The 27,032-nt window shown below is 41.1% G+C and overlaps 2 protein-coding genes across 6 annotated transcripts in view; both read right to left on the bottom strand.

The window, feature by feature from the left end:
- Positions 1-553: 553 nt before the first annotated feature.
- Positions 554-10,220, bottom strand: smarcb1a (SWI/SNF related BAF chromatin remodeling complex subunit B1a). Its single transcript, XM_028577871.1, has 9 exons — positions 10,058-10,220; positions 8,856-8,967; positions 8,232-8,361; positions 6,681-6,818; positions 5,525-5,652; positions 5,238-5,404; positions 4,891-5,081; positions 3,012-3,143; positions 554-1,035 (listed from the first exon to the last, which is right to left on the bottom strand). Exons 1-9 carry the CDS (start codon positions 10,139-10,141, stop codon positions 996-998), a joined length of 1,122 nt encoding a protein of 373 aa, XP_028433672.1. The 5' UTR covers positions 10,142-10,220; the 3' UTR covers positions 554-995.
- Positions 10,221-12,033: 1,813 nt separating this feature from the next.
- The window catches only part of ralgds (ral guanine nucleotide dissociation stimulator), a 72,798-nt gene continuing 57,799 nt past the window's right edge, over positions 12,034-27,032 (bottom strand). For 4 of the 5 annotated variants that reach the window (XM_028577527.1, XM_028577526.1, XM_028577523.1 and 1 more), the window contains exons 10-18: positions 26,045-26,131; positions 25,478-25,510; positions 25,215-25,336; positions 23,924-24,019; positions 23,487-23,739; positions 22,571-22,645; positions 20,841-21,107; positions 19,679-19,793; positions 12,034-16,402 (exon numbers count right to left, since the gene is read on the bottom strand). In XM_028577527.1, coding sequence (XP_028433328.1) covers positions 16,227-16,402; positions 19,679-19,793; positions 20,841-21,107; positions 22,571-22,645; positions 23,487-23,739; positions 23,924-24,019; positions 25,215-25,336; positions 25,478-25,510; positions 26,045-26,131 — 1,224 coding nt within the window. In that variant the 3' untranslated portion in view covers positions 12,034-16,226. The remainder of the gene's footprint in view (positions 16,403-19,678; positions 19,794-20,840; positions 21,108-22,570; positions 22,646-23,486; positions 23,740-23,923; positions 24,020-25,214; positions 25,337-25,477; positions 25,511-26,044; positions 26,132-27,032) is intronic. The other variant, XM_028577524.1, reaches the window with a different exon arrangement.

Below are 27,032 nucleotides of genomic sequence, written 5' to 3'. Positions count from 1 at the left end.
CAAACACTGAGGCACAAAATGGAAATTGCTTAGCGCAACAACACGCAAACAAGTCCCTGTGGGACCCCCCCCCCCCTCCAAACAACAAAACACATACTTCATCATCCCTCATAACACAGAACCGCTGATAAATATTAGTCAAGAATCCAACTCTGTGTTTTCAGAGACTCAGCCAGAGAGAACACACAGTCCTCATTTTTCAAACATTGATAAATGAAACCGAGTGGTGGTTCATCCTCAACAAACCATCTTTGACCGAGTGTAAAAGTACAGCAAATGAAAAAAAAAAAAAAAAAAAGAGGAATTTGCCACCTAAAACCATGTGAGCTGTAATTAAAATTGCAGTTCTAGAGATTTAGAAATTGCACAATCACAAGTTTGAAGAAAAAAAAAAAAATTAAGATTAAATCGGTCAGCCCTGCCTGGGAGGAAACCGGAACAACAAGTGGCACCGGATTTAATAAAACAATATAAGAAAAGTCGTTCCCTAGTTATGGCAGAAATACTTTATTCAATAACTTTTTGTGATGCACAACATAACAAGACAAATCAAGCTCTTTCACTTTTTTTTTTTTATTTTGTAAGAATTATTCAAATGTACAAAAAGACAACAAATACAACCTAACAATATATATTATTTGAGACTGGCTGCGTGGTTTTTATTCTCACTCTGTGGTCAGGTAAAAGTCAGTGGTCAAAGTGAGAGAGCAGCTTCTCCACGCCGAGGGTTCGGAAGAGAAAAATGAAGGATTTTCTACCGGGGGCTTTGCCAAACAGAACGTAATATTAACATTGATAATTAAGATAAAAAAAAAATTAAAAATTGACACGGTGGACGATTGAGAACCCGGTTGAGCAGAAAAAGACATCCAGCGCCCGATGGAGGGACATCTTTGTTGCTGATGTTGCGAAACCGTGACAGCGGGATACCTCAATCAAGACGCTCACCGTTCCTGCCGGGGTCGCTGAAGCTGCGGATGCTGCTGCTGCTGCTTCTACCACGCGGGGGCCGTGTTCGCCAATCGCCTCATTCGCCTGCGGAGAGAACGGGAACAGAGTGTCAACGCCTCACAACAACAACAGCGACATAAACTGAACCGCCTACATCTAGTAATTGTTTTCAGTTCTGCCTAATCTTTATTCAACTTACTGTAATAATAAAAAAAAGCCCATTAAAAGTTCTCAAAGTCAACGTTTTCAAGCAACAAACACTTCTTTTCTTAACCAATAAAGTGCACTCCTTTTTTCCCTCTATAAAAGTCTATAAAATGGCAAAAAGAAAAAAAAAAAGAAATGCTCCTCCAAATTTTGCACAGCTGCAGGTGATGTATTCATGTCTTCGTTTTGTCCAAAACACCAGAAGACACTAAATTAATAAAAGATATAAAAGCTGCAATATCATCATCATACTTGAGAAAGTGGAAGCTGTGGTGGAATATCCAGAAAGACCACAGATTTACCTGTGTACTGTCCAATTGGATTTGGTCATTAGTTTTGGGGGAAGGAGTGTCTCCATTGATGTGTTAATGTGTGTCCTGTTGTGTTGTGTTGTGGGCAACTGGTGGTGTTTGTTTTTTCCTGTGCATGCGTTTTAGACATCCTGCGGCACACTAAATTTCCTTTTCTAAGGATAAATAAAGAGAAACTTGAACCATATAGTGGTATGAGGATAGAGATGGTCCGATACCATTTTTTGCTTCCCGATACCGATTCCGATACCTGAACTTGTGTATCGCCCGTACCGAGTACCGATCCGATACCAGTAAGTCATATATTTTAACAACCGTATACTACTATCCCTGTATGGATGTGATATTATTTCTATCTTTGTGAAACATGAACAAACACAAACCATGAACGCCACAGAACTTTCTTTTATTGTCCACTTTGACAGTCAGTTATAACAGAAAAAGAACATAAATAATCTATTTTAACATAGATTTTCTTTAGGGCTTTATTACGTGGTATCGGATCGGTGCATTAACTCCAGTACCTCGCTATACCGATACCAGCGTTTTAGGCAGTATCGGAGCCGATACCGATACTGGTATCGGAACATTTCTATATGAGGATACTAAAAGGGAAAGCGTAGACATCAGGTCATCGTTGGTCACAGGGCCGGGACTAGAGTATTCCTCCAGTCTCTGATATCCAAACCGGTTCCGTCCTCGCCTCCCTGTCTCAGCCAGGGAGCCTATGTAGACCGCTGTCATAATAAGGGAATGTTTTGTTTCAGGAATATCTCCCTTTGGAGGTCAGTGTAAGCGGTGGAACGAGGTGACATAGTTTCTCATGCATCCCAGAACTATGCTCAAGGTGACCATGTTTTCTTTGGCACCATCAATATCTTTAGATATCACACACTTTGTAGTCGGGGCTAGAGATATAAGCATCAGGAAAAAGGCACAGGGCCTCGGAGTTGGGGAGGACAGAATAGCACATCGGGGTTAAACCGTACGGTCTTCCTTAACCCTTGTGTTGTCTTCCCGTTTTTTTCAGTTTGTTTTTGCTTCATCCAACGCTTAAAATTTTCCTTCTTCACATTTTCAGCGCTCATTTCTACATTCCATATTTTCTGATATAAAACTAAAATCGAAAAAGGGTGAATTTGACCCGAAGTCAACACAAGGGTTAATCTCCTTGATCGAGATCAATAAATGCTTGTGTGCAAGACATCAAAGTCTCCCTAACCTCCATGTCTCCATCCTGAAGAAAGCTGCTGCTGAGTTTTTCCTTAACAGAAGCCATTATTTTTGTTTGGCATGTCTGCCCCTTCAGCCTACAGATTACTCAACCAGAAGTTCAAGCACTACTTCAAATTGCGTGTTTCGTCTGCTCAACATAACCCAAAGATCTAACCAGATAAAAAGTCAGTGTGATAAATTTTTAAAAAAAAATCTTATTTTGAAGACAAACCTGGACAGGAAGGAAGCATTGAACTGGAAACTGCCGACTACTAAAAAGCAGCAGGCTCCGTCTGGAGGTCCATCAAACGCCCAGAGGTCACTCACCTCGTGTTTCTGTCCTGATCTCTGATCTTCTTCTCCATCTCTGCGTCTGTCAGGGTCTCCAGCAGGGGGCACCACTGGTCGGCATCGCCTGTGTTCCTAATGGCTATCTCCACTGTGGGCAGCGGGTTCTCGCTGCAAAACGACAAGAAGAAAAAAAAAACCACTTCAGTCAGATTGGATTCTCTTCACTCTTAAACTCGATGGAGGTTTCCCACTGCTGCGGCTGAGGGTCCAGTTGGGACTCAGATCCAGGTTTTCAAATCACCGTGACACGTGGAGTCACTCTCCCCCCGCCAAGATTAAGCCGATCCAGATACATGCAAATTGAGCTTGAAGCTTCAAAAGACATCGTTTCTGTTACAATAACTAAATATTATGACATGTAACTGAAACATTTATCATAGTTTGGACGGCCCTGGATAAGCAGTGGGAGCAAAGAGGACAAAAAGACAGGATCATGAAAGAAAACCAAATTCCTGACTTTGCCGATATTTCAGGAAACAATCACGACTCGATGGAAACAAAGAAAAACAAAAAACGTGAAAACAAGCGTGAGAAGCGAAGGTAAAATAACAAATCTATTTTTGTAACTTTATGCATGCTTGGTTCTTTGCACGGCTCACTGTTCATCATTTGCTGTCATGATACAAGCAGAAAAAAAAATAAATACCAAAACATTTCTTCCAGACCAGATGTCCGACTGGGACAGAGGTCAGCGCTGCCGGTTTTGAGATATGTCATTACTTCACATCCTGACAGCAGACTGTCGGGTACATTTCACCCAAAGAAGAAGAACCACAAACAAGACCTTAATTTAACCTCCTTCAACTTTATGCTGGACTTATAAAAACATGTCGAGAGAGAGAGAGAGAGAGAGAGAGAGAGAGAGAGAGAGAGAGAGAGAGAGAGAGAGAGAGAGCTCAGGCTTTAGGAGCTGGATCAGCATCCCGAACAATAAGAGAGGTCAGGGGTCACAGCCATGTCACCGTGGCAACAACGGAGATGTAACAGGAAATACATTTCCACACTGTTTTGTTTCTGCAACGCCCTAACATTTTCAAAACCAGGAAACTAACCATTTTCTTTAAAGTTTTCAAATATTTACCTAAAATATGATACATTTTTCCACCCAAAAAGAAAAAGAAAAACACTGTAATACAATCATAATGAGCTACATCATGTCCCGGTAATCAAGCACAGCATAATGCTACAGCATTAGTTTGACAGAACGATGATAATTCATCATGCTGTGCGCTACAGAACCGACAAACACATGCCCGCTTTTCTAACTGTTGTAACAAACCTTTAGGAGCGGTGAGAAACAATGACCGAGATGTAGTAGTTGGAGAGTGTCAGGTCAGGGTTGATAGGAGTTTCAAACCATTAGTTTTGAGTGTTCATTTGCTTTTGGGACTAATGCCTTTGATGGAACACACTAACAATTTCTGCCTCATTATCATTTAAGTCCAGAAAAAAAACTGGCCTCGATTTGTCCTGTCCAGTATTCCTCTTTTCATATTAAAAGAATAACTTAACACTAAATAGACTTTTTTTTTTTAAGGTTAGGTAATATTAGCAGAGGCTGAAAACGTGCATTAAATATTACGTCCTCAGGAAGAAGGAGGATCCTAAATATACAAACGTCCGCCAAGGAGGACAATTTCTTTTGCCAATTTTCTGGAATCTCGATCAAAGTGTGAGCTAAAACTTGGCTTGTGACTGTTTATTAACTATTTCCGGTACAAAAGCATGCATCAATCTAAACCCAAACACAGACCACTACTACTCTTCAAACTTGGATGTTGGGGGAAATAAGCTTAGTGGGTGAGACTGGCTCTGGTGCTGGACACTGAGAAAAACCTACTTTGCGAGACCGTACCTGAAGGCGTACGTCCTCTGGTGCCAGCTCAGCTGACCGCGGATGCTGTAGGCGATGGTGGTGACAAACTCTCCGCCCAGGCCGAGCTCAGAGCAAAGCTTCAGGGCAAACTTCTCTGGAGAGTTCTCCCTCTCCGACATGTCCCACTCAAACTGGTCCACCAGGGAGATGTTCCCAACATGGATGTTCAACTGGAAACCAAAAACATTTAATCAACAGGAGGGGAAAAAAAACAAACAAAAAACAAACACTTCTGCACTACAAGTATAACTCTGGGGGTGTGGCATGAAAACATTACGTGTGAAAGAAAGATACCCAGTGAGAGCTACTGGCAGAGTAGAGCACACCTTGATGATGACCCTCTGGTCCGTCTGCTCCTCCAGGATGCTGTCTGTCGGGTAAGACTCGATCTGCTGTCGGATGGCGGAGGCGATGGCCGGGACGAAGGCCAGCGGGTTGAGGTCCAGGTCGTCACAAAGGATCTCAGCGAACATCTCTGGCGTCATCAGCTTCTCTGGAATTAAAATTTCTTTTTTTAAAATCAAAACTGATACTGGCTCCCGGTGCTTCAGAGTCTTTTGCTTTTGATAGCAAATTTTTCTGGAGCTGAGAGAAAGTGACGATGGGACGTTACCGTTCATATTCCAGGTGAAAGCGTCTCTGAGCTTCTGTCCCTCAATCTCCATGTCCAGACGGATCGGAACCAGAACTTCGGACTGAGTGGCGTTCTCGTGGATCACTGCTGGGTCGTGGTCGTCAAAGCTGGAGAAGACAAAAAAAAAAAAACACAAACTTACTGACAGTAGCTAAAAAAATAAAATAAAAAAATAAAAATCATAGACTGCACTCACTGTCAATATACTCCGCAAAAAAAAGAAAATGTCTAGTCACGTTCAACTGCTTTTATATTTTAAGCAAACTTAACCTATGCAAATATTTACATGAACATTAAAAGTTAAACAACTAAGACAAACTGAACAATTTTCACAGACATGTAACTAACAGAAATAGAATAATGTGTCCCCAAACAAGGTGGGGGGGTGTCAAAGTCAAAAGTAGCCCTCAGTATCTGGTGTGGCCACCAGCTGCATTAAGGACTGCAGTACATCTCCTCCTCCGTTGTGTTTTTCACACACTCCCTACACTACTGAAATACATGTTTTGTCCTATTTTTTAAGTAATTTTAGCATGTTTGCAAAAGCTAAACCACTATTAAATCCCTTTGCTCATTGTAAACTGTTCAAGAGGCGATCTTAGAGCGATGAGCAACTGAAAAGAAGCAGAATTTCTTCCTTGATTTAGACCCAATGAACATCTAAAGGCAGAACGTGCAATTAGACATACTATAACACTCCAAACTCCGACAATAAGAAAGGATAATAAAAAAAAACAGTGACAGAGCCATACTAAGATCTGATCGGTCCAATGTCAAGTAGGACCATTGTTATATCGGGAGAGAGACAAAAAAAAACATGACTTTAATTCCATTACATTCATTGTTTGAAAGAGTGAAGTATTTGTTTTAACCTACGCAGATCTAAGATTTTAGTTTAGAAAAGGATACAATGAGTAATAAACATAAATATTCTCTAGTTCCCTCAATAATTCCCACAACGCAATGAAAAAGTAGTTATTGCTAAAAATCTTACAATGCAATGCTTCGCTTATGCTGCACTATTTTTACGATAAACGATGCTGGTTCATGTGTGTCTGGAATCTCAGTTTAGCCCTCACTATAGAGAAATACTGAAAGAGCGACGGAGGGATTTGTGCAGGCTCCTGTTGCTCACCACAGTGGGAAGGTCCTCTTCTTGTCGCGGCCCAGTCGGCTGCGGTTGATGGTGGTGGAGCAGGGCACCGCATCCAGGTGGTGAGAACTGTTGGGCAGCGTGGGAACCCACTGACTGTTCCTCTTCGCCTTCTGCTCCCTGGTGACAGAACAAGACAGATGGATGCACGTGAAACTAAAACTCATAGCAAATGAGATGGGCGTCTTTTCTTCATCTCACCAACATAGACTTCTGTGTTAAAAAAAAAAAATCTACAGGTTACATTCTCCTAGGATGGGACAGGTTTAGAAAAGGGGGTAATGTAAATATTCTGGTTTGTTATACGTGGGACCCAAGGAACCGTTTGATGTGATGCCAACATGTAAAAATATGTGATTATTGATACTTAATACAGAGCTCTCTTTCTAGGGATAGGTACCAAATTAAATACTTTTTTTTTTTTTTTTTTTTTTTTTAAGCACCGACAAGTTGCCTACTTAGTATAGAGTATCAAAAAACAGAGGTGTCAAGTAACAAAGTACAAATACTTCGTTACCTTACTGAAGTAGAAATTTTGGGTATCTATACTTTACTGGAGTAATTATTTTACAGCAGACTTTTTACTTCTACTCCTTACACTTTCATGCAATTATCCGTATTTTTACTCCTTACATTTTTAAAATAGCCTCATTACTCCTATTTCAGTTCGGCTTGTTCTCGTTTAAAAAAAAACAAAAAAACAAACAAAACGTATACAGATAAATCGTGCCATCCGAATAGAGTGAATTTGATTGTGGTTGGATGAGAAGTATAAACATATACCATTCTGACACCCTATTGATTTGTACGCGATCCATCGCACCGGCACATGACACAAATCACGCCACACTCACAAAAGGAAATAGACATATGTAGCCTAGTACGAAGACGTCCGTGGCAGAGACTCAAGAGACCTCGAGTGAAATGTCCCAACCAAGCACCAGCGAGGAGGTTGGTAGCCACGACGACCAGTCAACCCTTTTACATCCCTAGCCGTCCCTGGAAGAATTTTTTGAAGTGGTTGGATGCAAAAACAACTCCTTTTGAATGCGCTGCAAGCTCTGCGCGCCCAAGTACCATGAGCTAATTGTTTCCAAAACTCGCCGTCTAATTTGAAAAAGCATATTGATATTTTTTCCCCTTACATTACTTTTATACTTTAAGTAGTTTTGAAACCAGTACTTTTACACTTTTACTTGAGTAAAAAACTTGAGTTGATACTTCAACTTCTACAAAAGTTACACGTCGTAGAGACACGCAGGAAAAACTTGTTACGTTACACACAGACGGGGCTCACGTAGTAGGAGCTGAAAAAGAAATTAAAAGATTTGTGCTGTAATGTGTAATTTTGTATCTTGTTTTTGTTAAAATGGATTAAATAAAATTGGTATTGAAAACAGTATTTCTCAGCGACCGGTATCGAAGTCACGGTATTGGTACTGTATCGAAAAAAATGTGAACAATACCCAGCCCTCTCTCTTTCCAACACAAATTTGATATCAACATCACACTTTTCAGAGGTGACTGTGGTACCTGAGGTAGGCAGGGGGCTCAGTGCTGATAGAGACAGCTTTGTACTTCTCGTCGTTTCCTTCGAGGATCTCCTCGACCTCCGAAGCCTTCAGCAGAGTCACACTGGTGGCCAGCTGAGTGTAGCCGTGATCTGAATAAGAACAAGAGTAAAATCAGCACTGGCCAGCCATATAAATGATCATCACTGTCACAAAATGTGTATCCACATCACAACCCCCCCATTACAAAATGAGATGTCAACCTCTGAAAAGCAAAATGAATGAATTTCACCATCAGTGAGATAACCAGCATGTGGTTTTACATGCTTACATTACTTTTCAGAGTTCATTCTCAAGTACTTTTTGCTTATTAAGAAACAGATGAGCATTACATTCTTAAACACTACATAATTAAAAATCTGAGTGAAAAACTGATCATTTTATCTGTAGTTTACTGTATATTTTTCTATCTTTAATTGTTCTTGTGAAGGCGTTTCTTCATTTGTTTTATTTAATACTAGTAAATAAGACCATCATTTCCAAGTAGAACAGCCTTTCATATTAGAGGAAACACATAATGATGGGGATTCAAAGCTCAGCACAACCGCTCCCAGCTTTATTTGTGTTAGGACTGCACTCTACTGACCGTGTGATGACTCCACTATTTTCTTCCGTTCTTCCACCGAAGCCAGTTTCCTCCATAACGACGGGTATCTTTTATACAGAGAGCCTCTGAACATACGGAGGTAGTTTCCCACCTGAACACAAACACACACAGAAATGGATACAAAAAGAGAATCAAGCAACAAGAAGGCAGACCATTTTGGCTAATCTAAGATTCTTGATAAGGATTATTATTTTTTTTTTTTTGCTGGTTCCAGTTTTGCAAACGTGTTTATGTTCTTGTATCTATGACAGTAAACTGAATACCTCTGAGTTTGGAATACTGGTCGCACATAATTTGTGGGCACTTTTCAGAATTATCTGACATTTCATAGACCAAAGAAATAATTGATTGGTCAATTAAGATCAATCTGTTATTTTTTATTTTACATACATCAGCCATTTCCTTCTTTGTGCTGGCTTAATTGTATGTTCTTCTGACTTAAATAACGTCAGTATGAACACCTACAGATATCGGATTGCGGGAGTTATTGTTGATAAAAACGCAAGGTTAAATGACATTATAGTTATTACATGGGCTGGTTAAATGATATTATAGTTATTATATAGGCTGGTTAAATGATATTATAGTTATTATATGGGCTTTAGACTTCATTTTTCATTGAACACGGCAACTAGAGTAAATTTAGGTCAGGCAGAGATTTACTGTGGGTTTAATATCCAACGCCAGCACACAACATGTCGATCATCCGATGCATAAGTCACGCCACAAAATACTAGAAAAGAATAATAATAATAATAATAATAATAATAATAATAATACATCTATTTAACAAGTATGAGTTCTACCTTTTCGGTATGTTATTTTAACGTACATAACGTGAACCTTGATAGCCACCGTTAGCTAGCTAGCTTAGCATTATTGTTTAACCTTACCTAGCTCAGCCGATGCAAAACGGGTGAACATCTGGTTAAGGACGAACGTTTTCAGATCAACCTTTATCCCATTCAATCAGCATATACATTTATGTGTTTTATATTTGCGCATATTCGCAGTTGATTTGACAGTAAACGCCAAATAAATGAATGAGACTTGGTGTGCTGTCCTGCATCGTTAGCTGGCTAGCTAGCTGCTAGCGGTCAGGCTGCCAGGTTAAACGACACTTTTCTGCCAATTAATTAAACCATTAAAGTATCGGTTTGTTCAGAAGGTGAACTACTAACCTCCGATCCAATCATGTAAAAGTCTCCATCCTCCTCGAGCTGAAATTTAACCGGTTTTTGTCCAAACGTTTTGCTAAGCGCCATACTGAAATGAAATAACAAAGCTCTGTTCTACTGCGCAGGCGCGAAATGACAAGAACGTTCTGTCGCTGAGAGATGACGTTACACTAGTTTATCAACATAGCATAAAGTGTAGTCTTGTGTGTCTTGGGGGTGGGGTATTTTGTGCTCTTTTAATGTCGAATCTTCTTGTCATATCTAATTTCTCTTACTATTTTATTATTCTGCACACCTTCCCAGGGACTACAGGTGGAAAATAGCAATTTTCTATAACCCAGTACTGTACATTACATCTTTCCTTGTTAGGTTAATGTCCCTTGTGCATTTTCCCTGTTCAAATCAAGAAACACAACATGACATGATAAACCTATCAATCGATCAGTCAATCAATCAATCTATGAAATTTTAAGTCTTTAGCTTTACTTTTCCAATAATATCTAAATCTAATCTAAATGACTTTTTTTGTCAACTGTGGTAGTGACTTTGAAAAGAGCACAAATAATGGCTTCAGTTCCCTCTGTGTTAAGTTAAACATGGCCGATAGCAAGGTAAAGCGGTGAAACTATTCTAAATATAGCGTACACTTATACAGGGCCTCCGTCCGCAGCAGTGCAATGCTCAGCTTCCGTATCGGTATGCAGAGATTTTTCAGAAGCAATAAAGAAAAGAGAGTCATTTTACTTTTATAAACTTAATGTTTATTCGTATATACATGAATATATTAATCTATAACCAAGAAAGGAGAGAATGTACAATGCAAAACAAAATCTCTATATACAAATCAATAAATAAACAAAGACATAACCAAGGACAGTTTTGTATTCTACACAGGTTTTTGTGTTCTTGGGAAAAGTAGGAAAAGTAAAACAAAGGAGACTGCAGTTAGAAAAAGTTCTGAAATTCTTTTTGTTAAAATGGAAAATGGCACCCGAGCACAGTTCAGGGGAACACAACAAAACAAAAAATAAAAACAACACACACACACACACACCACACCCAGCTGGTTTCCAGTTTGTTTTTTTTCTTCTTGTAAACGCAGCCTTTTTTGATTCGAACTCGCACAGAATCAGATCAGATCACAAAAAGGTACGTCATTGTCAACACGGGCTACGACGACACACAAACCAGTCCAACGTCAACCTCATCAGCACAGGAACGCTCGCGGGGGCGGGGATCATTTAAAGTTCCACTCATGTGCACAATGTTTACGTTTTCAGAGAACACACTTAAAAGTCGAGACGGCGCTGCTGCAGAAACATGTTACTGTGTTCAACTGGGAAGACAAGGAACCACTGGCAAAGAGATGGTTTTTTTTAATCAAAGGCCTGATCATATGAACGTTTTAGTCCCACCCAAACACAGGCAAGGAACTAAACATTTAGGGAATTAGGAGGAAATTACTGAGCATGTGACCCATCGGTTTAGAAAAAAATCAAATTATATATTTAGATTTACGTCTTGAGCAGGAACCAGGGAAGTCAGAAAGTATTGAGAAACGCACTAAGACATTGTGGGTTTTGGTCTTTTCATGGGAGGTTATTGACAATAAGACAAATAAAGAATTATTCACACTTAAGAAAATTAAAAATGTGTCTTTTTCAGGAAATGTGTAAACAATGTGAACATAAGCATGGTAGTAGATTTGCTGCAGTACATTCCGTCCATAGTCCATAATCCAACATCAAGTAGGAGACACCAGAACACTTTTAGTTTTACAGACACTGCGGTGTAGTGAAGGTCCTGTGGCAAACAGGTTGCTATGAAAGAATGGAGGAGAAACTCTTAACCTACAGCTGAAAGAAAAGCTTTACACTGTGCTGATGAATGCGTGTGACACTCTCAATGTTCCTCTGTCTGTCTCTGCTCTGTTGGGTTTTCACCACCATCGGAGTGGTTTTCAACCATAGTTCTCATCCCTGAAACTTGGCCAAAAAGAAAACTTCTCAAAGTCCGGTGTGAAATGTTAAAGCACCAATTGGAGGAAATCCATAGAGTAATGCTCGAGTTCCTACACACCGTAAAGTCTTCCTGATGAGGTGTGCAGGAGCAAACACTCGTGACATGTATTCACTTTGTTACCGTTTCGGTCCCACAACGTTGTTAATAAAGAGGGAGGGAGACTAGTTGTTTCCTTCATATAATTCAACCACAAGTGTGTTGAACATATCTCGGCTGTAGAGCGCGGTTGGAATGAAAACCTGGTTTATGGTTAAAAGCTGCTGATTTTGACAGCAGACTTTTGAATATTTGCAAATTGGGCAGCGGTTTGACCCTGAAAGATGTTAAAGGAGACATTAAAACACAAGGAGGATTTGTTCGTGAGCGTGTGGGGGGGGGCAGCTTCATCTGCAGCTCCGGACAAACACCTTTGCTTCAAGTTTCTTGGACGAGTCTAATTCTTCACAGGGAAATGGGTCCAGACATCAGTGTTCTCGCCCTTTTTTTTTTCCAGAAAAATGTGACAACAGTAAACATACAAACTTTTTTTTCTTCTTCTCACTGTGAAAGGCAGAGGACTTGTCTGTAAAAAGCAACCTTTTTCTCTCTTTCCTTGTTATTTTTTGGCACATGGAGGGTCAAGCCCGACGCCTTTGCTGCTCGCTAACAAAATGAGCCATTAAGGGGGAAACAAGATATAAGTTCACAGTGCTCGACACGACGCGCCGATCAACAGGCGCAGAGAGGGCGGAGTGAAAAGGGTCAAAGGTCACAGTGTTCAACATCGAAGGATTTCACGCCAAACTGGCACCAACAACATCCACGACAGCCAGACTACGTGCCTCCTGACGCTCGTCACCATATTGCTTTTCGCAGGCGCTTCATTCATTTGATCGTTAAGAGAATTATGAACTTCATGCAGGTGAAAAAAAAAAAAAAAAGGCAATACATGGTTGCAGTGCAATCCAGGCCAATGTAGTATTTTGTTGCAGTGATATAAACAACTCAGGAAAAATCCAACCTTTGATATTTAGTCATGAAGTGTTTTTGGTGAACCCACTGTCCCTTAATTAGTGATTTCCCAGGATGCTCAGCAACATGTTTATGTGCTATAACATAAGCTGCATGTCATTAGCATGTCCGGCTAACTTTCTCATAACCTTCAGTACTAACCGAGCGTTACTGCCAGGGCCAAAGTGCGTGAGATTACAGGTTATGTTAACTTTTCAGCCAATGTTCCCAAAGACAGCGTTACATTTGTCAGACATATTGAGTAGATCCTCATCTTTAAAGCATAAAGATGTGAAAAGAATGTAATCTAAGCAGCCAAACCGAAGATATGCATTACATTACTCCTCATACTTATAATACAAGGATCAACTTCTTTTAATATTAAGCTGTTTATTTATTTCCATGTCTGAGGATGTTGACTTTTAGCCTCAGGCCTTGAGCCTGATATCATGTATGAAGCATGAGTGCACATTAAAGAGCCCTTTTCCAGCGTTTTCCTTTTAAATCGAGTCAGTTGGAAACATTTAAAGGTCAAACTATGGCTGACTAAATCTGTTAGCGACAGCTGTTATTTCAAGCGGCAAAATCTACAGCCACCGGCCTGAAATGAGAAGCTGCTTTTGTCTAAAATCAAGGACACCCAATTTTTCAGAAATAACTAAGGATTGTGATGATAAATCTGCCACCATCATTGTAAACTGCACATGTACTAAGGGGCTTAGCTAACGGTCAATAAAACAGATCACTTAGCACTGACTGTGCAGAGAGGAACTGTGCACAATCCCAAAAAAGAAGTGCTTTAAAAATGAAGTTTTGTAGCTGTTAGAAATGTAACTTTGTGTCCGTGGGAATAACAGAAGGATGGACCCTAAAAAATGGAAAGTGCATCACCAAAAACTGCTTTTTAAAAAGTGGTATGATGTTTTAGGTTGGATTTTTCCTTTAAAAAAAACAGATCATAGACATCTGGGCTCCTACGCACTGTGATTTAAGGAGCTTTTCTGTATTTTGACAGGTTTTCCAAAATCTTTTCCACACTTTCTGTAAGAGAGAGAGAGAGAGAGAGAGAGAGAGAGAGAGAGAGAGAGAAAGACTCGGCTGCCATCACCGGCATGTAAACCACAACACACCGCATGAAACCGTCCTGCAGGATAAATGAGTAGTTCTGCAACACATAAGCCTGTCATGGCACAGTCTGAAAAGTGGTTTCTGATGGATATGAAGGATGAGCCGCCATGTTGGAAGAACTAAACCACCAAAAACACAGTCTATTTCTCCTTCACATGCAATAGTAGGGTCCAGGGTTAAACCAAAATATCACTTTGCGGTTGCAATAAAAAAAATTAAATTAAAAATAGTAAAGATCCCTTTTTTAGTGCTTCACATGAGAACATTTTCTCCGTTTTATGTGACATATGTTTATTGAAGGCACTTTTCTGACAAAGACTAATCAAGAAAATGATCGGCTGACGAATCGATAACAAGTACCTAGTCAAACTGTTTAATTTATATCTCATCATTTTGAGTTGTCATGAGTAGATTTATTTTAAATAATGAATTATTAATGAATATAATTTATAATATAATATTAATTTCTAACTTTTCTTTTCTTCTCCTGGTAGAAATGGGCTTCCACTCTTAATCGTAAGATTAAACTGAATTTTCTGAAAACGGCGAACCCGACATTCAAAAAGGTCTCACTCAGCAGGAGAGAGGGTTTCTGTCGTCTTTCCAACATGGCGGCCGGCGGAGGGAAGGAGAGAAAGCAGTGAAGCGATGAGGATAATTAGCAGCACCATGTCAGAGCAGAGAGATGCAAAAAAAAAATAATAAAAAAATAAAAAAATTTACAAAGCAAAATGATAGTAACATGTCGATATCGTGACGAGTCTATTAAAAAAACCTCATGGTCCGTTTCAAAGGAATATACTGCACAGTTGGTGTTAAATGATATTTACACTCCGTTGTTTGTTTTCAGCTCACTTGTTCTTCCCTCAGGAACGTTTTGTGTCCCAGTCAAGAGTTATCAGAAAGGACCGCCACATCCTTCACCGTGTAGTGGTTACGATTCATTCATAAAAAAAGAAAAGAAAACAGTGGCATGTGATTCATGGCTGTGCCCACTGCATTTTGACACCGTGTTTCCATTTCAGGCTACTTGACCTTTTGTTTGTTTTTGTTTTTTTTTATTAACATGGCAGCGTTCAGAAGCTTAAAGAGTTCAGATCCGTCCACATCAGCGCCGCTGGTGTTAAAATGCTGAAATGAGTCCCAGCGCCCGCGGAGCGGAGAGTTCAGTGCTCGCAGTCCCAGAAACACTGTCAGGACCCCCCGCCCCTCCCCCCGGGGGGGGGGGGCAGAAGGTGAAGGCGGCGGTACGCTCGCAGCAAAAGTTCCCTGAAAACAAATCATAACACATTCGAGACACCCAACTGTTGCACACATCTGCGTTTACTCGCTGCGGCTTCGTGTTGTTCTTGTATGTACACTCCATGCCGGGGGAGGGGGGGGCATGAAGGCTGAAGTACGGGGGATGAATGCTGCCAAGGAAATCTGGCGTTTTCAAAATTAGTTTCATCGAAGGTGCAAAGATGCTTGAACAAAAATCTTTAAGAGCTGACCGAGTTAAAATGTAAACAGTTGTAAACAAAACAAAAAAAGTAATGGACCAAGAAGTGAAATGGATCTGCGTCTCCACGAGCCGACACAACGCGTTTTGGGACATTTCGGAGCGAGCGGAGGCTGGCGGAGAGTTGGACCGGTTCAGCCACCGGGCCGCGGCGCCCCCATACCAACGCCGCTGCTCCCACAAATGTGTCCTTCTGTTGTCATGAACCTGCAGCCTTCGTGGAAACAGCTTCTACCCGGGCGTTTTCCCGCCACACACTTTGCCTTTTTAAAGTCCTCGGAGGGTCCTGGTGACGCGACAGCCGTTCCTAAGTGCTAAGGTGCTCCTCTGCTTTCTGCTAATCCGCAGAAAAGGTTACTTGGTCATTTATCTCCTCTGGCGTCTCAGTCTTTGTCCAAACCAAAAGTCCGATACTTGAGGTTAGTTTCCCCCCCTCCATACAGACCCGAACACAAATGTTTCTTCTGAGGAGTGGAGACCAGAGAGGGATAAGGGGGTTGGAGGGGAGGCAGGAAGTGGTGAGTTTTCTCCTCAGAAAATCCCTTTAGCGATTTTCAGTCCCTTCTGTTTCATGCGAGGAAGCGTGGAGCTGGCCACGTTCTTGGCCCGCATTGGCCGGGCCAAGCCGCGCTTCTTCAGCACAAAGTCGTAGTTGGCAGTGGAGTTCATGGCGTAGAAAACGTTAGCGTTGTCCGGGATCCGAAGCTCTGCAGAACGAGACGAGAGAAAAGTCAGTCTAAACAAATCAGGTATACATCGGTTGTGTTGGGGAGAAATGACAATTCATTTAAATAAAAAGAACATTATGATTTATTCTTCCCTGACCAAATATTGGATATATGTTCAGCATCAATGCGGTGATACAGTATGCATGGCGACCCCACAAAAGATTATTCTTATTTAACTATTTGTTTAATCTACTCCAGGGATCTTCAACAGGGGGTCCAGGACCCTTACAGTGAAAACTTGCCCTGTAGCGCAGCTATTTTTATTTGCGACCATCGGTAGGAATACGCTTCCGGTATGAATGGCCAGGCGCGGGATCAGGCACGTATCTACGCTAGGCGGGCTCTACGCGACATTTAACGCGCCCAGTGTGTTTTCGTTATTAGTGGGTCCTCAGCGTTACTGCAGGAAGGCCACCAAGTAACGGTTTAATTATTTAAAAAACAAAAAAAGCCAAAAGGCAAAATATGTCTGAAAATATATGTACATAAACATGGGCCCAACATATTAATAGCAAAGACAAATCTGCCTATTTGTGATTTGATTTTATTTACACCACATTGATGACAGCCTTTACTGGCCTGTAGGTGAAGGTAGCCATCCACAATTAAACTTAAGGGTTCACTGTGCTACATGTATGTTTAACATAAAAGCTCAGTAGATCTGACAGCTTCTTTTTTGCCCTCCATTTGCACTGTGGCTGCTGTACCACTTTGTCCTGTTCTGTTTGACCTCTTGATGACACAGTAACTCGTTCCAAAGGGTACACTACACTCTTTTTCTTTTACTAGTACTGGCAATACATAAACAGCAATAGCCGTTTTCCGACCAGATAGTACTAGTACTTTTTAGGGGAAAAGTACACTTCTAAGCAGTTCTATGAACTACTCTCCCCCAAAATCTTTTGTTCCATTTGCATTCCCACCGGCCAAGTGTCCATAGGGACTGGTAGGAGGGGTGAGGGAGTGACGCAACCACAGCAACGGTCTTAATTAAAATCAGAAAAGAAATACGCCAAAAAAAGTATGAATTATACTAAATCTAATGTATATATGTCATAATTTAAACAAGTCTCCCGAAGAGAAACCGGTATCTCTCGCTCTCTCTCTCTCTGCCTGTGGCCGTGTGTGTGTGTGTGTGACGGCGGACCATGGACTGTAACAGTCTATGCGGCGGACCAGCAAAGTTGTCAAGCCCGCAGGCTCTTGTGGAGTTTAACGCCAAAAGGCACTAATCACAGGTTAATCTTATGATGGAAATGTGTTGTGATATTTAAACAAACAATCCGTCAACGGCGAAATAAAAGCCTCTTATTTACAAGACCGGTCTGAGAGACCTCCTGGAGGGTCTGAGTGTCCCAGGATGACAGGCCGGCCGGCGAGCAAGCGATCCCGGCCGTAACCGGCTGGCAGTCCCGTCACTTTATGGAGCTTCTCAACTCCGTAATTTTGAAGCAAATTGTCAATTTGGCAACGATTTTCGGAAGACTGCCTATATTTGAAATCTAAACAGTTCATTTCTCGCCTAAAACGTTGCCAGAAATGACTTTAATGATGAATAAGATGGTGAAAATTGTTAAAACTGTCCCGATGTTGCTCTGTCTGCAAGTACAGGCAGCGCGCTGCATCATCCGGGTTGGCAGTAGAGGTGGGCGATATATCGTTTAGACGATAATATCCAAATTGTTGTCTGGACGATATGCAAAATTGGGATATAGAATATTTCATAATTTGTACAATCCGACCCCCCAAACATGAAAAGAGCTGAAGGAAGTTAAAGTGAAAACAAATAACGCACACTATAACCTTCTAAACTATTATATGTAGCGAATTTAATACTGTAGGGGTTTGTTTGACTGTACATTTTTTTACAAAATCACGATCGTCCCGCACAACAGTAAGCTGCTACTAGTTCTTATATACCTGTGTGTTATGATGTCCACTCATGCCAACAAAGATGGCGGCGCGCGATTGTGCAGCGGCTCTCCTGTCGGTGTATATTTTTACAAGTACGTACAGCCACACTGAACTAATCAATAGGACCACGATACAACACAGCCGTTACGAGAGCCTTCCAGGCGGCTGATAGCATCGCGGAGGACATAGCCTGACCGAGCCCTCCAGGTTGTTGTCGGCGCTAGCACGCCGAGCTAGCTATCTACCGGCAGATTGAGAAAATAACTCCGGCACGACCAGAGGCGGAGGACTGCATTTTTGTGCACAATGAATGGAGTACCAACTGCAGGATCGTTGCCCAGCACGGCTCACCTGACCTGGAGCCCTGTCGGTAATATACTGACCATTTTATTTACTACGAAAACAGCACACTGCCGTCTACATAGCCCCCGATGCTAACACATTGTAGCACAAGTTTGGTTCACTGCTAACCATAGTGAACAAACTGCAGCGCGATCACCTGGATACGGGATACAGGGGACTTTTACAAGGCGTCCTTAAAGTCTGTTCACCTCCAGCTTTCTCCCAGCATGTAGATTGTGTTACTAGAGGGAAGAACACACTAGACCATGTATACTCTTAGATCAAGAAAGCACACAGAACTGCACCTCTCCCTCACCTGGGCCAGTCAGATCACATCCAACTCCTGATCCCAGCATAAATCCCGGTCAGAAGGACTAGAGCCAAGTAGAAGGACTATCAGAACCTGGTCTGGCCCGGCCTTGTCCCAACTCCAAGACTGCTTCCAATAAGGTTGTTTATTGTTATGATTTCCTCTTGCTTGTACATTTTCCCAAGAGAACCACCGAAATAGCCTCTGAACAGGGCTTCTTTAAACTTCTAGGATTTCAAAAATATCGTCTGAATATCGATATCGAGATATTGAAAAAAAATATAGAGATATTCATTTTTGTCAATATCTCCCACCCCTAGTTGGCAGTGGGTGTGACTTATAAGTTCGACCAATCAAGTAGACCTAGGAAAAGGGAAAAGGCCCTGCTCTGAAGTTGGAGCTAAAAAAGTTCCGTAATACGGCCAGAGGAACTTAAAAATCCCCACATTTCTCCGGTGGGAACACGATGAAAAAAGTGTTCTAGGAACATTTAAGTCTAGGATCTGCAAAAGTCCCTCCGGTTGGAAAGCGGCTAATGAGGCACGGACATGTCTTAATAAATAACATCTGCAAATGACTGAAAATGCAAGTGATGGATATTTTTGTAATTTACTAAGACATTTCTTCTAATGGTCTGCAGACCTTCAGTCACAACACAGTCTCAATGTGAGTGTTTTTTAGTTTTTTACCTTTGTCCTCAGAGATTTTCTGCATCAGCTCGTATTCCTCCGTCTTCTCTCGCTCCAGGTTGTGTTTGATCATCGCCTTCCTGATGACGACTGGAGTCTTGTCTTGACTCGTCACCTGAATCAAACGGACCGACATCAAGGACTGGTATCTTTGTCAAAGTTAAACTACCTGTATGTAATCTATCCACAACAATGCCTTGAGTTTTCACCCACTCTCAGTTGTAACTGAGAGTGGGTCTGGGGAAGGGTCATTCACAGCCCATTTCCAAAGGGGCGTCACCAACGGACGCCGCTCAAATGCCTCTGGGCAAAAAGCTGCTCGCCATTGCTGCGCTATCGTCATCGTGATTGGTGCCTCGATTTGGAAAACATTGGAAATGGGCTAGAATGGGCTCTTGGCCAGACGGACGGCCAGAAGTTCGTCAGGGTTTTCCCAGGCTAACGTTTCTTACCGATATGTCAGTATGCTTACAGTATAAGGCATACAAATGATGTTTCTTTACTGCTGCGGTTTAATATTGTTTTCCTTAATCAGAAAAGTTGTAAAAACATTGGCCTCCACTGCAGTAAAACTAATTCTGGTATATTTCTGTAAAAGGTGTCCAGTTTACCGGACTTTTTAGCAGGAAATAAAGTAAACTCCAGAAATTCAAACCTGTTTTTGTCACTGTACATGTTTTTTTAATGTTGTGCTGCAGCGGTACTTTACAAAACTTGTTAAAAACTTTTAAACATGGACCATGGCAAATAAACAACAATTTAGTTTATGAGATTATATTTTGGGTGTTTTTTTTTCTTCTAATTATCTTCTAACAGTTGAGTAAATTCTTCAAATCTTTTTTACAACCTATTATGTGACCAGAAAACTTAAGTTTCCGTGAGCTAATTCTGTGTTTGTCTAAATGACATCTTGGTTTTGCTAAGCACAGATTATTACTTTATAGATCATTTTTTTGGAAAACCATCACAGGTTGGACTCTAACGCTGTACCTTGTGCGTTGAGAAATAAACCTCTATATATGTATATCAATTGAGCTAACCGGCCACTCCTAAACACATATCATCCTACCATTTGCTAATTAGGATTAATGCTCTGAAACTAACACGATATAAAAGATGAAAAAATGATTCTTTTACCAACTGAAAGCTGTAGTTAACTCACCAGGATGCTCTTGTACATGTTGCCGTTCTCCACGTCCAGGCTGACCCTGATGATGCAGCAGTCGTCCACCTGCTGGTTGTACAGCGGCAGCGACAGAGTCGAATAGTTGGACACCGCAGACACCGAGCGTTTGTGTGAGCGGGAGGCGGACAGCGGCGTGGAGGAGGAGACGGAGGAGGAGGAGGCGCTGCTGGAGCCCGAGGCCGAACCGGAGCTGGAGCCCGTCCCAGAGGCGTCCAGAGACGACAGAGACGTGCACTCCCAGAACTGAACGGCAGAGCAGAGGAGGTGGTCAGGACGTTTACTGCTTTCAATATCTTTGTGATTAACAATTTTTTAAACCACATATGAAACTTACAACTCGCAACATCAACAAATATGGAAAGGAAACTGGGTCCCTGCAATCCGACATAGGTTATCATCTATCCCGGTCCAAAAATCCTGGACCTTATCACAGGACACGACTACTTTCATTATTGATTAATCTTAATCTGTTACCTTTTGGATGTAAGGAGTACCCCACCATTTTAACATATCGAGAACACAAACTGTAGGTGTGTAGTTTAAAAGATGTGGGCCTTTATCAGTATTTACCAGATCTAATGAGATTGAGTTGGATTATGGGAATTGTATGATCCAGTGTTTTTCGAGCTTCAACCATACAAGGGATTAAAGTCAGAATGTCTCGGCCTCTGCGGCTTAATTTTTTACCACTCTTTATTTAATCTGTCTCCAAACTTTGTGTGAAAACTAAACTGCTGGGGTATCCCTTTAATAGAGGAATCATTTAGGCTGTGAAATGTCAGAAAATAGTAAAGAATTGACATCAAAACTTCACAGAGCTCAAATGTGATCTCTCTAAATTACTGATTTGTGTCAGACTGAGGAAATTACATTTACAATGTTATTAAACAGAAACTCAATAACAAAAGATGATATTTGAAAAGTTGGAACCAATAAATGTTTAGTATTCTTGCTTATAATTGGACACTTTGACTTGCTAGTGGCTCTAGATGAAGTCAGGAGATCACCAAAGTCATTTGGATTCATGCTCTCTCGACCATAAACTTTTTTTTAAATTGTAATGGCAATCCATTCATCAATCCAGTAGTTATTAAAGTGCTCATATTATGCTTTTTGGCTTTTCCCCTTTCCTTTATTGTGTTATATATCTTTTTGTGAACGTTATAACTTTACAAAGTGAAAAAGCCCAAAGTCCACCCCAAAGGGGCTTACCATCTTCCAGAGAAAACACTGTTGTCAATCAGCTCTATTGTAGTCCAGCCTTTACTTCCGTGACGAACATGCGTCACTTTGTAACACTCGTTGTAATGCTAGCCTAGCTGCTAGCGTGGCACGCCCTCATACTCTGCAACTGACTAGCTAGCAGTACCATCTTTGTTGGGAGTCCAACATGTGCAGTAAGCGGATGTGCGACTCCCAACAAAGATGGAACAGAAGTGAGATGTCTCACTCGGTAGCTAAAACAGAGAGCTCAACACACAGGGTGAAAAGAGGAGCTGCAGCAATGTCTAGTACAACAAATATATGGTGTTTTCTGAAAATTAAACCACATAAACCTATTCTGGTACAACCTCTAAATACAATTATGAAGCTGAAAATGAGCATAATATGAGCACTTTAAGATATTTAACTTTGGATGAAGAATGTTTTTGATGTGTTTTTTATTATAGTAAAAATTGCAAAAAAAAAAAAGATAAACTAGTTACCGTTGACGTTGTATCTGCTGCCGAAGCTTCTCTCCCCAAGGCAGAGACGGTTAGTTTCACTGAAGGAGTTGACGTCTAAAGAAAGATAGAGACTATGTCACCGAAACAGCCACACAGCTGAACATGCAACACAAGCATAGAACAGGCTGCTGGGAGGTGATGTCCTATTTAAAGCCAACACTGATCTGCACAGGTTAATCAATAAAGCTGGGGGAGGCAGAATGCAAACAAATGCCAGAATTTGAAGCAGAGTGAGACCTCCTGGATGACAGTAAAGTCTCTCTTATCCAACAGTTCAGTCCTATATTATCTTCAGCAGTGCGCTTGTGGCTTAGCAGAACTTTCACCGAATGGACTTTCACGCGCATCTGCGTTTGGAGAACAGCCAATAGGAACGCTCTCTCTCTCGGAAATGACCTGTGATTGGCCAAAGTCTCCCGTCACGGGCTAGATTATCTAAAGCCTGAAAACAGAGCCAAGAGGAGGCGCAGAAGTCTAGTTTTCTTTCGTACCACCTGAATTACAATATGCTGAAAGATTATTAAATAAAAATAAACCACCTACCCCAGCTTTAAGTAAACAAGTAAAAGTTCTGCATTGAAAATGTTACATCAGTAAAAATATAATCATGAAAATGTAGTTACGGTATTAAAAGTATAAAAATGTCCCCTTGTACTTGTATAAACAGTTGGGTGGTTTTAATCTATAACAAAACATATTTTATAAACTCTTCATGTGCTTTGTTGGCAGAAAATAATTAGTAAACTAACTAAAGTTGTCAGATAAACGTAGTGATGTAGAAGTAGAAAATGGCATGAAAAGAAAATACTCAAGTAAAGTACAAGTACCTCAAATTTGTACTTGAGTACAGTACTTGAATACTTTGTTACATTCCACCACTGGAAAAGAAACTTACTTTGGTACATGTTTGCAGTGACTTCTCTATCCCGTCTTTCTTCCTCACCTTTCTCTCGTGTCCCTCCGGAGAGTCGGACAGGAAGCTGGCGTTCACGTCCTCCAGGTCTGAACCACTAGAGCTGACGGAGGTGACACTGAGAGCGTCGCCGCTGTCCCCCCCGCCTCCTTGGTATGGTCTGCAGTGCGAGTGGTCGAAGGACTTTGAATGAGAGCCTGGGCCGCCGCTGCAGCCGGCCTCCGTCAACTGCCGGCTGGACACGAAAAAAAAAAATAACAGAAGGAAGAGTTTTAAAACAATTGTGATGCTAGAGTAAAATCCTCCTGCAATTATTTGGCTGTAGTTACATATTTGGACACAGGGTATGCATGTATAATAAAAAATAACTGTCTCTCTCTCTCGCTCAACACTCAGTTTTGATCAACGCTGTCACTTACTCGCTCCAGCGCTTCATGATTCCTCCGTTCTTCTTGGCTCGGAGCGTGTTGCTGGCCGACTCTGACAGAGGCTCGATCTCACAGGACAGATTGTAGCTGCAGGAACAGGAAGTCAGAACAATGATGACAATGTCAATCTGAACTCATCTCAAAGATGAGACGAGGGCGATCGTGTTGTTCCCAGCCGTCCTGCCAATTTATCCCAGAAATGGGATGGGCAGCACGGTGGCTCAGTGGTTAGCGCTTCTGCCTCACAGCAAGAAGGTTCTGGGTTCGAGTCCAGGCCGTTCCGGGCCTTTCTGTGTGGAGTTTGTATGTTCTCCCCGTGTTTGCGTGGGTTTCCTCCGGGTGCTCCGGTTTCTTCCCACCATAAAGACATGCATAATAGGACTACAGGTTGTTGTTGCAAATGAGAATTTGTTCTCAATCAACTTACCTGGATAAATAAAGGTTTATTATTGTCAGTAAACACAACCCTGAGTGCTTTTCTGCTGCATTTTGCCATTTTTTTCCTGATACCAGCTGCATAATTTACCTAACAAACTTGCCTGGTGCAGCTTTATTACTTTGTCTTTATTACTTTAGATGATGAATATTTGTTTCAGATGCTCCCAGTGGATTTCACCACCAGTGTATGAATCTAACACGCATCTTTCCCCTTTTGTGTTATCGTCTTGACAGCAGCTTTTTTTTTTCTCCCAGTCATTTTAAAGTGCTCACTGTCTCCCCCTGACCACCAGCATCTTATTTGGCTCTATAAGTGCTCTGTTGTTTTTGTGCATCACCAAGCGTCTCAGCTCTTCAACTTCTCGATAGCTGGGAAAACCCACTCAACATTACTGAAACCTACAAGGACTAGGCACCCTTCTCACACTGTAATAACCATTTCCACCAACATACACAGATGTTTTATTCTTAAGAGTGAAAATGGAGCACATATTGAATGTCTACCCACTGGATGTCAGGGTTTGCATCGCTGCACACACCCCCAAAATCCTATCCCATCACCAAAAACAGAAATGCATCCAAAACCTAATTAATGCTGCAATTTGCAAACAAAAATGAAAGATGGGGGCAACGAGGACTGTACACTCTACAGAGAGCGTTGGAGGGGAGTGAACTTCAGAGTGAGGTCAACCCCATCAACTGAATTATAAATAATTTTGCCCCATTAATTAGAATCCTTCAAGACCTCAAATACGTAGTAAGCTTTTATCTAGTCCCGATTTGATTATTCTTGCCTGAGGGGGACACGCATTGTTGGGACAGAGGGAGAAACAGAGCGACTGACCTCTCTGCCTCGCTGAGTTTCTCCACGCCTGCGAACCACTCCCTGAAGTGGCTGTCCTGAGTAAAACTGTAGTTGTTGGAGGCCAACTGGAGCAGTTTGATCTGAGCAATCACCTCAAACTCCTGCAGGTAGAGAGCAGAGCAGAACAATAAAAAGAAATTGTCAGATTTGTTTTTTTGTTTGTCTGAGCTGGTAGAAATGTTTATTTTTTCTTCCATTAGGTTTTTACAGTCTTTACAACCAAACAAGAACATGGAACTCACCTTTCTTCTCTTCTCAAAGTTGATCAGACCACCCTGAAAAACAGAGGTAAAAAAAACAAAAAATGTGAAAGTGAAAAAGGAGGTAAAAAAAAACCAAAATGTATCACAGTTAGAGCTGGGTACCGAATTCAATACTTTTTAGGCACCGACCGAATTGTCTGTAAAGTATTGAGTATCGAAAAATGCCTCGTCATTCAATACCAAAGTTCAATCCCTAAGGAGTAAATCTCATCAGTGTCAGTGAGCCAATAAGCATGCAGCGTCATTCTACCAAGATCTAATAATGTCTGTGATTGGCTGTCTAACGTTACACATTGTGGAGGCAGGCAGGAAAAACTCTACGTTACACAGAGACGGGGCTCACGTAGTAGGAGCTGAAAAAGAAATAAAACGATTTGTGATGTAATGTGTAATGTTGTAATTTATTTTGTTAAAATGGATTTTTATAAAATTAGTATCGAGCCGTTCAGGAGCCAGTATCGGAATCACGGTATTGGTACCGGTATTGAACATTTTTGAATGATACCCAGCCCTGATCACAGTAATATCACAAGTCAGATGTCTGACCTCGGTGTAATCCTTCATGGCAGTGTCCATCATCACCAGGTCCGTCAGGAAGGTCCCCAGGTAAGGAATCGTCCCCTGCATCACTCCCTGTTCACAGAGGACAGAGGGACCATCAGTGGAGGTAAAAAAAACAAACAAAAAAAACATGGAGGCTGAGCGAGAAAACAACCGTTTAATGTAAAAGGTACAAAAACATTTTCTTCAAGGATTATTCAAGTTAGAGAGGCACAGAAAGGCTCATTTTAAAAGTCAGATATTCATGTCATTTTTCCTGATACCGGCAGCATATTTTTACCAAACAAGCTTGCCTGATGCAGCTTGTTAATGTTACTTGTGACTTGTTCATTTTTAGATGATAAGTATAATTTGTCTCTTGTTTCAGATGCTCCCAGTGGATTTCATCACTAGAGTATGGATCTATATGTGCTTTATTACTCTGTACATCATTACTGTGATCTGTATATTCATCTGTATATATATTCTCCTCACCTGTAAATACAAGAAGTGTTTATAGTTTACTCTCTTCTTATTGTTTTCTTATTGCTGCTATTTCCTATTGTTATTCTTTCTTTGTGTATTTTTCTATCCTATTCATATTTAATGTGTATTTTTGTTATTTGATGTGCTGCATTGAGCTGCAGTGACATTTGAATTTCCCCATTGTGGGATCAATCAATCAATCAATCAATCAATCAATCAATCAATCAAATCAATCTATCAATCTATCTATCTATCTATCTATCGTAATCATATTGTAATTTCCATCGTTACAGTCTATGTTTTGGAGATAAAATCAAAGTGCCTGATTTGCGGACTTCCTTACTCTATCAATGCAGTTTTTTTCAATTACTCTATCAGCTAACTGTCAAAACACTGTATGAGTATTATGGCAAAAATATCAGCCTAAATGCACCTGGCGCAGCGCAAAGCCCGACGCAACTGTCTTTGCTAGTTTAAGACCAACGCAGTTGTCAATTTCCAGTCCAGC

Source organism: Perca flavescens, chromosome 5 (genome assembly GCF_004354835.1).
Source record: "Perca flavescens isolate YP-PL-M2 chromosome 5, PFLA_1.0, whole genome shotgun sequence".
Lineage (NCBI taxonomy): Eukaryota > Metazoa > Chordata > Actinopteri > Perciformes > Percidae > Perca > Perca flavescens.
The sequence above is the reverse complement of the archived record's forward strand: the minus strand, read 5'-3'. Positions and strand labels throughout refer to the sequence as shown.

What these genes read in the sequence shown, in the direction of transcription:
- smarcb1a (XM_028577871.1), bottom strand. Translation starts at nt 10,141, where the DNA reads ATGGCGCTTAGCAAAACGTTTGGACAAAAACCGGTTAAATTTCAGCTC. An exon ending in TTTCACCTGGAATATGAACG is followed by an intron (nt 5,405 to 5,524) that starts GTAACGTCCCAT and finishes TTTTAATTCCAG; the next exon opens with AGAAGCTGATGACGCCAGAG. An exon ending in GATCAGGACAGAAACACGAG is followed by an intron (nt 1,036 to 3,011) that starts GTGAGTGACCTC and finishes TTCTCTCCGCAG; the next exon opens with GCGAATGAGGCGATTGGCGA.